The sequence below is a fragment of the Myotis daubentonii genome, chromosome 9, assembly GCF_963259705.1.
Source record: "Myotis daubentonii chromosome 9, mMyoDau2.1, whole genome shotgun sequence".
Taxonomy (NCBI): Eukaryota; Metazoa; Chordata; class Mammalia; order Chiroptera; family Vespertilionidae; genus Myotis; species Myotis daubentonii.
Genome location: NC_081848.1, coordinates 79,491,046 through 79,506,043, shown reverse-complemented (window position 1 = coordinate 79,506,043; position 14,998 = coordinate 79,491,046). Strand labels below are relative to the sequence as shown.

General features: G+C 46.7%; 1 protein-coding gene across 3 annotated transcripts in view; it reads right to left on the bottom strand.

The window, feature by feature from the left end:
* The window catches only part of CHKA (choline kinase alpha), a 45,134-nt gene extending 31,729 nt beyond the window's left edge, over positions 1 to 13,405 (bottom strand). The window contains exons 1-2 of one of the 3 annotated variants that reach the window (XM_059709870.1): positions 12,848 to 13,405; positions 643 to 754 (exon numbers count right to left, since the gene is read on the bottom strand). In XM_059709870.1, coding sequence (XP_059565853.1) covers positions 643 to 754; positions 12,848 to 13,155 — 420 coding nt within the window. In that variant the 5' untranslated portion in view covers positions 13,156 to 13,405. The remainder of the gene's footprint in view (positions 1 to 642; positions 755 to 12,847) is intronic. The other 2 variants (XM_059709871.1, XM_059709872.1) reach the window with 2 other exon arrangements.
* Positions 13,406 to 14,998: the final 1,593 nt, after the last annotated feature.

Genomic DNA, 14,998 nt, shown 5'->3' with positions numbered 1-14,998 from the left:
TACCACAGAAATATATCCACCAAACATTTGTATATGTGGTCAGTAAAATGGTAAACTCACGGTATTAAAAATAGTTTTACAAACCCAGACATTTGGGATATCCTATAATAGATTAAGACAATTCAACAAATAAGGTACTTTAATTAAAATTAGGTTCAATTATTTAAGTAATATAAAAATTAGGAAAGATTGTAAATCTAACAAATTTAAAGTTTTAAAGAAATCTCCAAGGAGCCAGTTAATAAATTCTACTTCCCTGAGGTCAACTCTGCCCCTGGGACCCCCTGTGAAGCCTGTGATCATGCTATAAAAACACCTTCTCCACATCAGAAGTTCACAACCTAAGTCTGAGCTGAAAACCCGGAGCATCATCAGGCACTCTTTAAGATTTAACCAACATTATACTTCCTGTGGACATAAAGTGTTTGCACTAGTTTCCTAATAAATAATAAGTAAAAACAGGAATTCACTTAGAATAGAAACAAAAGCCAAGTTGTACAGCCCAATTAAAATGAAAGTAATATATTTAAATAGCTTTAGTAACACCACTAAAACATTTAAAATCTCTTCCCAGGTAGTTTAGGAAAGACAATTAAAACTGTTAACAGGTCCCTCCCGTCCCTAAGTAGCCCAGGAACTCACCATCTTTAAAATCGCACCATACAGCCGTAGGAGCACTTTCCGAGGCTCGTCACCAACAGTGGCCACAGTGTCGGGTAAGGAGCACAGGAACAGCATGTTACTGAGGCCACCTCTGTGAGAAATAAGAGGGTGGTAAATACCTGTATTCTGAAGGTCAACTAAGTCACTCTCCTTGGATAACTACGATGGATGGGAAGTGAGGACCCCACAAGCATGGTTCTAAGTCTTCATTCATTCTCTCATCATACTTGCAACATAAATGATTAACTCCACAATTTTCAGATCAATTCCATGATCAAAACTAGAGGCCCGGTAAACGAATTTGTGCACCAGTGGGGTCCCTTGGCTCAGCCTGCGGGATCAGGCTGAAACTGGCTCTCTGACATCCCGAGAGGTCCCAGATTGTAATAGGGCGCAGGCCAGGCTGAGGGACCCCACAGCCACACAATGGGGGCCAGGGAGGGATGTGGGAGATTGGCCAGATGGCAAGGGACCACAGGTGGGCTCCAGGACGTGAAGGGCCCATCTTGCCCAGTCCTAATAGGCCAGACCCCAGCAGCAAGCTAACCTTCCGGTCAGAGCGTCTGCCCCTTGGTGGTCAGTGCATGTCATAGCGAGCGGTTGAGTGGCCTTAGAGTATCATTAGCATATTACACTTTGGTTGAACGGACGAAATTAGGCTTTTATTATATAGGATAGGCAAACCCTTCCCAGCCAATGGGGCTCACTGGTTGCGTGTCGACCTATGAACCAGGAGGTCATGGTTCAATTCGCAGTCAGAGCACATGACCGGGCTATGGGCTAGATTCCCAGTACAGGGGTAGTCCATTGATGATTTTTCTCTCATCACTGATTTTTCTCTCTCTCCTCCCTCTCCCTTCTTCTCTGGAAAAACAAAAACAAAAACAAAAAACAACAACAACAAAAAACAGGTAAATCCCCCAATCTGTCCTTCTAGATTAGCACTGGGGGAGAGGTTTTTTTAATCACACGTGTGCCGCACACATGGCACTGGCCTCTGGAGAATGACAAGGACCAGGAATACTCTCTCCAGCACTGGCAATGGGGGAATCCCAGATGCAGTCCTTCAACCCCACATTCTTTTATGATCCCAAACCTCCATTATAGCAGATTCCATTTCCTCCAGAACTTTCCATTTGAAGTATAATTCCAAGATCTACCTCTTCTATGCCCATGTCAGTAAAAATTTCTCAACCAATTTTTTAAAAAATATATTTCATTGATTTTTCACAGAGAGGAAGGGAGAGGATAGAGAGCCAGAAACATGGATGAGAGAGAAACATCGACCAGCTGTCCCCCGCAAACCCCTCACTGGGGATGCACCCGCAACCAAGGCACATGCCCCTGACCGGAATCGAACCCGGGACCCTTCAGTCTGCAGGCCGACGCTCCATCCACTGAGCCAAACCAGTCAGGGCTCTCAACCAATTTTGACTAACAAGCCTTTTCAAAAAACCTGCAACATTAAGTGATTCTTGGAGCATTCAGAAGAAATGCAAGATCTCATTACCCTAACCCATCCATTTTGACTAGTGAAGACAAGAAACAAGTTACAGAGGTCATTCAAACAGGAAGAAATAGCCTTGAGGACAAATCACCTGCCTGGGTTAGAAATGACTGGGTATAGAAGAAGGCTAGTTAATGCAGAGATTGGAGTTAAACTGCAGAATAAAAAATAGTGTACAATCAGGAATTACAGGCAAGAGGCACCTTACCTCTACTAACTTAAGAGCCACTAAATCCTAACTAGCCAATAAATCTTGAGTAATCTATATATATATAAAAGCCTAAGTGACCGCCGAAACCGGTTTGGCTCAGTGGATAGAGCGTCGGCTTGCGGACTGAAAGGTCCCAGGTTCGATTCCGGTCAAGGGCATGTACCTGGGTTGCGGGCACATCCCCAGTAGGAGATGTGCAGGAGGCAGCTGATCGATGTTTCTCTCTCATCGATGTTTCTAACTCTCTCTCTCTCTCCCTTCCTCTCTGTAAAAAATCAATAAAATATATTAAAAAAAAAAAAAGCCTAAGTGACCATTACACGACCAAACAACCAGAACAACCAGTCAACCAGTTGCTATGACACTCAACACAGGAGCTGCTCCCTAGTGGTCAGTGCACTCCCACAGCCAAACTCCCACAGCCCCTCCCTCCCCCGGGGTTAGCCGGCCCCCTGATAGGCCTTGATCACAAGCCAGGCTGAGGGACCCCACCAGTGCACAAATATGTGCACCAGGCTCTAGTTATTACATAAGCACAGCACTCTGCTAGAAGCTAGGGTAATACAAAACCAAAATAGGATCTGGTCCCTGCCCTCAAAAAATGTCCACTCTGATGAAGAAAGCAGACATAAAACTATAAGACAGAGTTCAAAATCGGGGGACAGTGTTTGCAACTATGTGCTGCAGCACATCCTGAGCCTGTCAGATGCATCCATACTGGATGGCAGTATATAACCAACTTTTGTACAAAAAGTTACCAGCAAATCGAACCACAGCTTTCTAAAATAACATCCCCAGTCAGGGAGCCACTATTCCTTGTTCCATCCATGAACAGTCCAGCCTAGTCAAAATATGATGCCAAAAGTAAGGCTAAAATACAAAGCTAATCTACATCACCACATGCCCAATTATGTAGGTATTTGTGAGCATACAATGACAAGCTCTGTCAAGGAATACAAAGCAGCCCTAGCCGATCTGGCTCAGTGAATAGAGCACTGGCCTGCAAACTGAAAGGTCTCGGGTTCGATTCCAGTCAAGGGCACATGCCCGGGTTGGGGGCTCAATCACCAGTGCGGGGCGTGCGGGAGGCAGCCAATCAATGATTCTCTCTCATCAATGATGTTTCCATATCTCTCTCCTCCCTTCCTCTCTGAAATTAATAAAAAATAAAAGAAATACAAAGCAAGAGAGAACACTTCAACTTGTGCAGGCAGGAAAGATAACAGGAATTTTTTTTGCCTGGAGGTTATTAATGTTGCTACATCGACATCAGTCTAACAACTCTGACAGTTCTGCTCCTGTGGCAGATATTCACCTCCCTTTCCTTGCTAGAACCCAGGTTTATTCAGACGGAAAGTGCCCTGTATTAAAACTATACTTAGCAGATACTTTTACAGCTAAGTGGGCCCATGCTACCAAGTGTTGGCAAATAAAACGTAAAAGGCCTATTTGTGTGACTTCTGGGAAATCAACATAAGACAAGTTCCCACTTTGCCCTTCTCTCTTCCCCACCTTCCACCCTAATAAACAAGAAAATGATGGTGTGTCAATTGCTGAACTATTGTCTCTGAGCTCCAAACCCATCTGTTTTCTGCTATGATGCCGGATTGGGACTATACCAGTTCCAGATCACTGTGATCAGATGCTCCCCATTGGGTATGGGCAGTGGGGCCCTGTGGCACTGGAGGGGCCTGGAAGGCAAGAGGGAGAAGGTGTGTTGCTTCCTGTTCCAGCCATGGCAGCTGTTCCACAACCAGCCCCAGAACACCCTCTCAGAGGTACCAGCTCAGAGGTCGGGGCTCTGGCTCCACAGGGACACTTCTCAAGTTGAGATACCAGGAATTGCCAAGCAGTGCCCTCTCCTCGGAGGCTGTATCCTAATTCTGTGGGGCCCTCCTCAGAACTTACAGGTTCTGATAACTCTGACCTCTTCCCTTTTGGTTCTCCAAGGCCCAGGGTAGGACTGCTTCATACAATTAATTATTTTAAACACTTCTGCCTTTTCGGTTCCCTCCACACCTGTCCATCCAATTCCCTATATTAAGTTCTCTATGTCAAAGTACCTAGTATTAATCCAGTTTTTTTGCAAGAGCCTGACTGGCATAAATGGCCAGAGCTTTCGCAGCTTCTTAGATTATGAGAATAAGGGCCACATCCTAGGAATGGCAGAGCAGTTAGCTGGAAGGAGCCTGCATCCCCGTCTAGCCTGTGGAGCTTCCAGACTGGCTTGGCTGGTGACTTCTGGAGCTCTAACACAGAGGAAAACACATTTCTATGTGATTTAAGCTACTGTTACTCTGGAGTTTTCTGTTATAAGTGCTAACTGATAAAGCTTATCACCACATCCACTAACTTGAGTTCTTCCAATCTGGAAACTCCTCCTTCTTTGCTATCTAAAAACTACTTACCATTTAAGACCAAGTTCAAAGTTCAACCTCCACAAGCAGCTTTTGCCATCTTCCCTGCTAGCTCCTTGAAGGCCAGGGTAATGTCTACCTTCAATTCTTAAGGCCCAATGGCCTCCAAATTGTGGATGCTCAATAACTATTTCCCAAAAATGACAACAAACAGCAGCACTCTTGTCCCACTAAGTCTCTCTTCTCCAAATTCCTCCATTATGTTTGAAAACTGCTTATACTGCTCTCTAATGATTGGGAAATTAGTCTTAGCTCCCTAATTAGACTGTAAACTCCCATCTTCCTGTGGATGGCATCATGCTAAGAGAAAGACCTCAGGCTTCAGAGCCAGGGAGCCTGGCATTCAAATCCCACTTCTGCCACTTATTAGCTGTGCAATCTTGGGCACATCACTACTGGTAAACCTCTGACCCTCAAATTCACTCCTTTATAAACGAGGACTTCATTAGTCACTATAAGGGCTCAGAGTCATGAAGTATTTGACAAGGATTAACTCGTTTCATCCTCCCAACAATCCTACAGGTGGACACTGGTATCACCCCATTTTATAGATAAGGAAATTGAGGAACACAGCAAGGAAGGAAGTGACTAAGACAGGATTCAAACGCAGGTGTATGGCACCAGGGTCCTTGCTTTTAACTCTGATGCCACAAGACCCAAGAAACAAAGCTAAGCATGGTAACAGGTGTAAGTGGACACCAAGAGCCTTTCATCAAGACTAGTCTGTACAAACCTGCACAAAACAAATGTCTTCATTTCCTACAGCTGCTGTAACATATGACCGAAACCTTGTGGCTTAAAACAGCAAATTTACTATCTTTTAGTTCTGGAGTTCAAATGCCTGAAAAAAGGTCTTCTGGGGCTAAAATCAAGGTGTCAGCAGAGCTGCAAATCAAAAGTATATACCACATTTCAGGAAACACACACGAAACTAAAAACAGACTCTGAGCTAATCAATTTCAAAGGCTAGGGGCCATTAAGGGGAATGCAAAGTTAATGTTTAATGGGCACAGAGGTTCAGTAGTTTGGAAGGACAGAAACATTCTTTTTTTTTTCATATATTTTATTGATTTTACACAGAGAGGAAGGGAGAGAGATAGAAAGTTAGAAACATCGATGAGAGAGAAACATCCATCAGCTGCCCCCTGCACATCTCCCACTGGGGATGTGCCCGCAACCCAGGTACATGCCCTTGACCGGAATCGAACCCGGGACCCTTCAGTCCGCAGGTCGATGCTCTATCCACTGAGCCAAACCGGTTTCTGCCAGAAACATTCTTGAGATGGATGGTGGACACAGTGACACAACAATGTGAGTGTACTTAATGCCACTGACTTGCACACTTAAAATGGTTAAAACTGTAATAAATTTTATTTTTTGTATATTTACCACAGTTGTAAAAAAAGGAATGAATCACTGATATGCTGTAACATGGATGATCCTTAAAAACATAATGCTTAAGTCACAAAAAATCACATGCACTCCATTCATAAGAACTGTCCAAAACTAGGAAGTCAATAAGACAGAAGTCAGATTAGTGAGTGCTTAGGGCTAGGGAGGCAGGAGGCTAAAGGGGACAGAGTTTCTCTTTGAGATGATGAAAATGTTCTAAAACTGATTGTGATGGTTGCATATATGTGGGTATTCTAAAAACCACTAAATCATACACTTTAAATGGGTGAATTGTGGTATGTGAATTATATTTCAATGAAGTTTTTTAAAAATAAGAAAATTGACTTTTTCCTATGTAATGAGTTTTCTTAAGCTACTAAAAAACCTAAATGTGCTTCCACAGAAACAATGTGTCCGGATGTAAATAAAAGTCATATTTAAGATTTTTTTTTCAGTAGCTGAAGAGAAAGCAATCACGAGTACCTGGGAGCCTTCACAAGAGTTAAGGATCTATTTTCCCCAAGGCCAGTTAGTTGTCTACCCCAATTGAGGAGGAAAAGAAAGATAGGGAACTCAAGGTTCTAGTATCCCCATCCCCCACCCAGCAAGCAAGTGGAAAAGCAGGTGGAAGGTGGGAGACAGAGGATACAGGGACCCTTCACCTTTCTTTTCAACTGGGGGGCAGGGCCCCATATGCACAGCTATCAGAATTGTCCTGCTGCTCCAGTCACAGCCAACAAGGGCTTCTGGCTCCAAGCAACAGGACAAGCATTAGTTAAAAGTCCTAGTTCTCCTTCCTGTCACATCCTCTTGAAAGCTCAGTCAACAGGGAGAGCAAACAGATGAACTACTGTTCTAAGTTGTGTAACTCCATTCAAAGTTTATCCCCATACTCCTAAAGAAGGCAGGCAGGCAGGCCAAGCTTGGCCAGAAACAGGCGCACAACCTGGAAATCCTTCATCTCTTATATTATCTGTACCCTCTGTTGCGCAATAGGCCTTAGTAGGAGGAAGTAAACCATTGATTATGTTTTAATGACAATCAAAAGGTCACCATTATGGATGATGCAAACTGTGAAAACCATCCAGAAATAAGCCAGTTACCAATGAGCCAAATAAAATGACTAGGAAAAAGGAGATACATTAGGAAAACATGCTCAATAACTATTTATTCAGTTAAAGTTTAATCAAGTTCCTCTTAATTTGCTACTAGGTCACTGCAAGTCAAACAGAAATGATAGCAAAAATCCAACAGCCCAATATATGGCATAATTCGTCAAGATTATCTGCCCAAGGCCCTGGCAGGGTAGCTCAGTTGGTTAGAGTGTTGTCCCAATCCAAGGTTGTGGGTTCAATCCCTGGTCAGAACACATACAGGAATCAACCAATAAATGCATAAATAAATGCAACAACAAATCAATGTTTCTCTCCCTCCCTCTTCCTCTCTCTAAAATCAATTACAAGGAAAAAAATATCTGGCCAAGTTGATATTTTATTTTATCCCTGGAACTCTGAAGGATTTCAAAGAATTATGAATTCAAACTAGAAACTTTGAATTGAAACTACAAACTTTATCATCTGGCAGGGACAGCGTTATAATAAACATACACATCATAATTAAATTTAGGAGGCATAACATACTCATGAAGCAAATAAAATGAAAATAACACATTCATGTCACATTCAACACGTGTAAGTGACACGTTGGAAAATGAAGAGCAGAGTCACTGCTGCCAATTCTAACCAGCGTCCTCTGGACCTAGCTGAGTGTGCTTCACCAACCCCCACCTAGCTTCTTTTATAGATTATTAATCAGATATAAAAATAAACATTTCAATTTCTCTTTATATACAGCTAATCAAGAATCAACTTACACCCTGGCTGGGTGGCTCAGTTGGAGCATCGTCCCGTACACTAAAAGGTTGCAGGTTCAATCCCCGATCTCTGTGTCTCTCTCTCTCTTCTCCCCCCTCCCCCAACTCCTTCCTTCCCCTCTTCCCCTCCCACTTCCTCTCTCTCTAAATATCAATGAACATGTCCTGGGATGAGGATTTTAAAAAAGAAATAAAAATAAGGAAAATTTTCAGTAAATTGCGCTCCAGTGAATTGAAACCTACCTACAAAATTCCTTCTTCTGGTCATGTAACAGACGACATTCTGTGTACTGTTTATGTCTGGGCCTCCTCTGCCCTGAATCTCCTGATCTAGCCCTTTAAAAAGCCAAAATGTTTTTCATTCATACCAATTTATAATAAGAAAAACAAATTTGTTTCTTGGTGACTTTTTCATCCCTCTACTTCAGCGAAAGTTCTGGATTTAGCAAACTTTATTTTTTTCTCCCCCCACTCGTCTTTTTCTACATTAGCCCCACTGATCCAGAGCCTACGGCATAATCCTCCCAAGCCCACTATCTTAGTGACTATCTTAGTAAAGCCTCTGGGAAAACTGATGTTACCGACACCCAGGACAAACCCATAAAACCCCCAAGTAAGGCAAGGTTAAAGTTTAATCAAGTTCCTCTTAATTTGCTACTAGGTCACTGCAAGTCAAACAGTTTACTATAACATCAGTATACAGAACAACTGATTTCAAAACTTAATGGCAATTTGTAGATTTTTCAAGGAGAAGTAAAACAGACATTTCCCCCTATGAGGCAACTGAGGAAATACCCTTCATTTCAGAGGCCTATCAGTTCACCAAAAGGCGCAGCTGTGCTCCCCCTTGAACAGATAATAAGAAAAACCCAAGTGTAATGTGAGGAAGCAAAGGAAGGTGGCTGTGACTGTAAAATACGGTCCTGCCACCTCCCCGCTTTCTAATGTTCAGTTCCTCAGGATGGACCACCACAGCACGGCCCTGAAACGCATCGTACCCTCACCAGCCACGATGCTATCGGGGCAAGATGTCATTTTGGTTCTATAGCACATATAAAGGAAGCAAAGGTCACTTCACAAATCCCTATAGAGTCTATTATAGTATAGGCTATTACCATCTTATCAAAATACTATCATCTTACGGAATACTACCATTAGGTGTTGGCTATGAAAACTATTAACTTTGGTGCTCTGAAAAGTTCACTTAGACTGTGACTATACTCCATGTGTCCACCTGTGAAAGGAAGCAAAATCTGAGTCAATGATGTCATCAAAACCTGTTCAGTCCCAAGAAAAAAGAGGAATATTCTTGTAGACGTGATGTATTCCAGCTGTATCATGTAACCCACTTGCACCCATCAGCACTTGTGAATGTCACATCCTGGGCTTCAAGCACCCAGCCTGCAATAGGAAGCAGGTGGTAACTCCGCTGTAGAACAAGCGTGGACTACAGTTACCAGGCAATGTACAGGGGCGAGTCTTGGAGCTCCTGTATGTATTTACATCTAGGAGAGGCTTTAATGTTTGCAACTTCATCTCACAAAAAATGTTTCCAAGTATACAAGTAACATACAATTTACCCTCTTAACCATGTTTAAGTGTACCGTTATATATTCACATTTTTGTACAACTATCATCACCATCCATCTCCATAATGTTTTTTCTTCTTCTTGTAAAACTAAAAGGCTGTATCTACTAAAGACTAACTCCCTTTTCTCCCCTCCCCCAGCCCTTGGAAATCAACAGTCTACTTTGTTTCCATTTATCTGACAACTCTGGTGACCTCACAGAAGCCAATACAATATTTGTCCTTCTGTGTCTGGCTTATTTTACTTAGCATAATGTCCTTAAGGTTTATGTTGTAGCCGGTATCAGAATATCCTCTTTTAAGGCTGAATAATATTCCATTGTATGTAAATGTCACCTTTGCTTATCCATTCATCCACCAAAAAACATCTAGATATATTTTGCCTCACCACTGTGGCTCAGTGATTGAGCACTGACCTATGAACCAAGAGGTCACAGTTCAATTCCTGGTTTGATTCCGGTTAGGGCACATGCCTGGATTGCAGGCTTGATCCCCAGTAGGGGGCCTGCAGGAGGCAGCCAATCAATGATTCTCTCACCATTGATGTTTCTCTCTCCCTCCCTCTCTTCCATCTGAAATCAATAAAAATATATTTTAAAAAACAAATCTATACATATTCCAATCATCTGGGAAAGAATTCATATCTAGGTGAGGCAGCTCAATGCTCAATGATAAACCCAAGAAACCACCTGCTCCAGAGAAACCTTTAACACAAAGATTTTCTTCTGCTAAGTTATCTGGTTTGCACCTAACCAACTGTATTTTGCTGAAAAACAAAAATGGCATTGAAAACACTGCAAACTGTCCATAAGTCACAGGCATCAAGTCCAGCACACATCCTAAGTCTCACTAGAGCTTAGGGCCTGGACCCAGGAGTTTCAAGAGCATCATCTAAAAGCCAATATGACTAAAGAGCCTGGCTGGTGTGGCTTAGTGGTTGAGTGTTGACTTATGAACCAGGAGGTCAAGGTTCAATTCCCAGTCAGGGCACATGCCCAGGTTGCAGCTCCATCCCTGGCGGGGTGTGTGTGTGTGTGTGTGTGTGTGTGCAGAAGGCAGATGATGGGTGATTCTCTCTCATCATTGATGTTTCTATCTCTGTCTCCCTCTCTCTGAAATCAATTAAAAACATAATTTAAGCCCTAACCAGTTTGGCTTAGTGGATAGAGCATCAGCCTGCGGACTGAAGGGTCCCAGGTTTGATTCCAGTCGGAGGCATGTATCCTGGTTTTGGGCACATCCCCAGTGGGGGGTGTGCTGGAGGCAGCTGATCGATGTTCCTCTCTTATCTATGCTTCTAACTCGCTATCCCTCTCCCTTCCTCTCTGTAGAAAATGAATAAAATGTATATTTAAAAAAAAACACATAATTTAAAAAACAAACAAACATGCCCTGGCCACTTCCGCTCAGTGGATAGAGCGTTGTTGGCCTGCAAACTGAAAGGTCCCAGGTTCGATTCTGGTCAAGGGCACATGCCCGGGTTGTGGGCTCAATCCCCAGTGGGAGGCTTGCAGGAGGCAGCGATCAATGATTCTCTCTCATCACTGATGTTTCTATCTGTCCCTCTTCCTTCCTCTCTGAAATCAATAAAAATATATTTTAAAAAAATTAAACAAACAAAAGAAAAAACAGGCTTTTGCTGGCTCTTTGGGCAAGTTACTCAGTGACTCTAACCCTGTTTTCTCAGCATAATATAATGTATCTAATAGGGGTTTATGTGAAGATTACATGAGATAATGTCAGCTGCTCATATTAGCACCAACCACAAAGCAAAGGTTAATCTTTAAGAGTATGGCCAGATGGATGAAAGAGGAAAGCTCAATCTTCAGTCCTCTATTCCAAGGTTGTTCAACCTCAGCGCTGTTGACATTTGGGGCCCAATAATTCTTTCTTAGGGGAAGAGGAGGGGCTGTCCTGTGTTGCCAGCTGTGGAGGAACCAGGAAGGAGAACATGGGCAGCAGTCAGAGCTGGACAATCCAAGGGACTAGACTGAAAAAAAAAAACCACAACAAAAAAACCACCCTCCTGGAACAGATAAGCAACTATAGCAAGGTTATAAGATACAAGGTTTAATATACAAAAGGCAATCGCTTTCCTACATACACACCAGCAATGAACAAGTGGAAAGTGAAATGAAAAACACAATTCGGGGATTATCTAAACACCTTTTGGTTTTCTTTTCTCTGCCTTTTGACTCAGTGCTCATAAGCATCTCTGTGAGAGGGGCCAGAGGCACAAAAAGGAAGTGAAGCTCAGTTAAGTTTGCTGCATATGCAGCTCCGGTGAAAGACTGGGCACAGAAAAGGCATCGAATGACTAAAATTGGATTTGGGGATTCTCGGTGGCAGCCAGCCAGTTGCTAGATACTGCCCTCACCCTGGTCAGCCACGTCAGAGAAAATTCGCAGGGAAAAAAAAAAAAAAAAAAAAGACCTCAGTTTAAAGGTCTAAATGGAAGGATGCACACTGAAATGTTAAATGGTTACCCCCATGGGAACAGAGTGGAGACAAAAATCAAGGGGGTCTTTATGGGTGAACATACACACCCATACGTTTATGATTAAACTTAAATTTTAAAACGTTTAACCTTAAAATAACGGGGTGGGGAGGCGGGAATTCCTTCTATTTTACCCCCAGTGATTTTTGGAGCCACACCTCCTAACTGTGCTTAGTAACACACCTACCGGGTTTGAACAGCGTTGGGGGGAAGGAGCATACGTTACCCCTTCACCGCTCACAGATGACTCTTCCAAAGAAGAGAAAAATAAAATAAAATCCAACCGTAGACGCCAGGCACTGGAAGAAGTTACCGAGTGATTTTTGTAAAGCCAGCCATCACACCCCTCCTCCATTTAAGATCCTCAGCCTCAAAGGAACTTTCTAGGCGCGTTTTAAGCTTCTGAACGAAATGTACTACTCTGTGACCGAACGGTATTGTTCTCCTCCGAAGAGACCGGCTTTCCCACACAACCGGGGGGAAAAAATACTTTATTTATTTATTTTTTTTTCAAAAGCCTGCCTCTTGGAAGGTCTTGGGCGGCCGCGGGGCCTGTTTCGCGAGATTTGGCCTGGACTTCACAAGCGTCCGAGAAAGGTGGCTCTCGCCGGCCCCGCGCCCCCGCCCGCCCGCCCGGCGTCACCTGACCGGCTAGCGGCGGGCCACGTCCCCCCGCCCGCCCGCCCGCCAGCCACCGACCTGATGATACTGATGTGAAACTGGTCCTCGCGAAGGCCCCGCCAGGCGCCGGGCAGGAACTCCTTGCACCACAGATAGGCCCTGCGCCGCGTCCGCGGCTCCGGCTGCTCGTCGGCCGGCGGCGGCGGCGGCGGGGGCAGCGCCAGCGGGGGCTGCCGGCCGCCCAGCTGCTTGGACTCGAGGTCGCTGGCGGCGTCGCGCTGCTGCCCCACGCCGGGCGCCGGGGTCGCGCTGCTGCTGCCACAGCTCAGCAGCAGCCCGAGCGGCGAGGGCTCCGCCTCGCCCCCGTTGCAGAACTTGGTCTTCATGCCAGGCAGGCAGCCGAGGAGGCGCGGGCGGCCGACGCGCGAGAAGGCGAGGTTCAGGGTCCGGCCGGGCGTCGCGGCCGCTCGCCCGCTCGCAGACGGGCCGGCCAGGGGGCAGCGGCGGTTGGGGGCGCGCCGGGCTGGGTTCGCTAGGCGGCTTCGGCGGCGCGGAGACTGCGGGAGGCGTGTGGCGGCGGCGGCGGCGGCTGCGTTCGGCTGGCCCTGCTGTCCGCGGCGCTCACTCCTATACCGCCGCCGCCGCACGAGGAGCACCGCCCGCGTCAGGGCCCGCCCTCGAGCTCATCGCTGATTGGCCGCCGCCCGTCGGCACGGCGCGTCACAACCGCCAACGCCCTGGATACGCCGCCTCCCCATTGGCTGCGGCCCCGGCCCCGCCCGGGGCGCTGCGACCGCAGGGGGCGGGCCCGGCGCGAGGGGCGGGGCGGGGCGGGGCATGGAGACGGCGGCGCGGTTCGTGGGGATGGAGATGGGCGAGCGAGGCATCGGTACCCGGAGGGAGGGCTGGGGCGGGGTGGGAGGCGGGGCTAGCCCCTGAACTTGGGGTTCGGACTCCGGGCTTGGATTTGGGGGCCGAAATTTTCCTGGGGCCCCCTCAGACCCCCAGGACATTAGAGGCCGGGGCCTGGCGGGGGCCGGCTGGAAGCTCCTGCCCGGAGGCTGGCTTCTCTCTCCGCATGACCTTGGCACGAGGCACCTAGGTCTGCAGCTCCGCGGGTGTGTTTTTTTAAAATATTTCCCCACGACTGTTCTCGGGGCGCGGCCACGCCCCTTCCGAGCCGGAGCCGGAGGAATGATTGTCCCGAGATCGGAAACCGAGGCCCGAGAGGGGGGAGAGGGGACTGGTTCCAGGCCGCATAGCCGGCCCAGCCCTCGGGAGGCCTCCTGCAGCCTCAGTTTCCCTATCCGTGGTGCTGAGGACGCCGGGGCCGAGATGCTCTGGGCGGGCGGGCGCGGGCGGGGTGGCATCCCGCAGCGGGGCCGTCTCCGCTGCCCGAAACTCTGGCCAAAGGTGAGTGCCACCGGGGCTGCGGGCTTTGTGGATGCCGCCCCGCCCACCCCTGCGCAGAAGGTCTCCGCGTGACCGTGACTAACGCACCTTTGCCCGCGGTGGGGAACGAGGGCCCCTGCCCCCATCGGCCACAATCCGGCCCTCACTACCTCTTTGGGGTACAGATAAATATAAAAATTACGGATTCTGTATTAACGGGGTATGAGCCGGGACAAGATGTTTCCCTGGCTGCTTGGGAAATGCAGCTCCTGACGCACAGGAAATGGCTGTTTTGTAGGAATTTCCCAGTCTGCTCCAGCAAAGATCTCTTTTTAAATAGTGTTTACTTGGCTGCGCTTGGTACAAGAAAAACGGTCTTACTGAAAGAAAGGATTATCATGAAGGGGGGCTTTTAACTGGACAGCTGTGGAGGTAGCCTTGGAGGTTGCACTATATGGAGCCGGGAGCACGGGGTGGGGGGGGGGGGTGCGGGAGTAGGGGGGAGCGGTTTAGGAGGGAGGTGCGGTGGGAGCCCCGTTGGATGTTTGGAAAGCTGAGAAATCAAGGTCTCCAGTCTGGCCATTTAGATAAGGTAGCCAAGGACTTTGTCTAAAAATACCAGCCTGCAGGGAGGTGGGGCCTTGCATTGCTGCCCTTCCATTGTACCCTGGCACGAGCCTGGTCATCCCAGAGGAATGCTAGAAATCTGGGCAGGAGGAAGGGACACCAGAAGTAAGGGTTGGACCTCTCTCATTTGAAATAACTTGTTCTGGTATCTGCTGGTTGGGCTGTTAGAACCTCCCGGCGCCTTTATGGGCTGCAATTCCCTATGGGAGT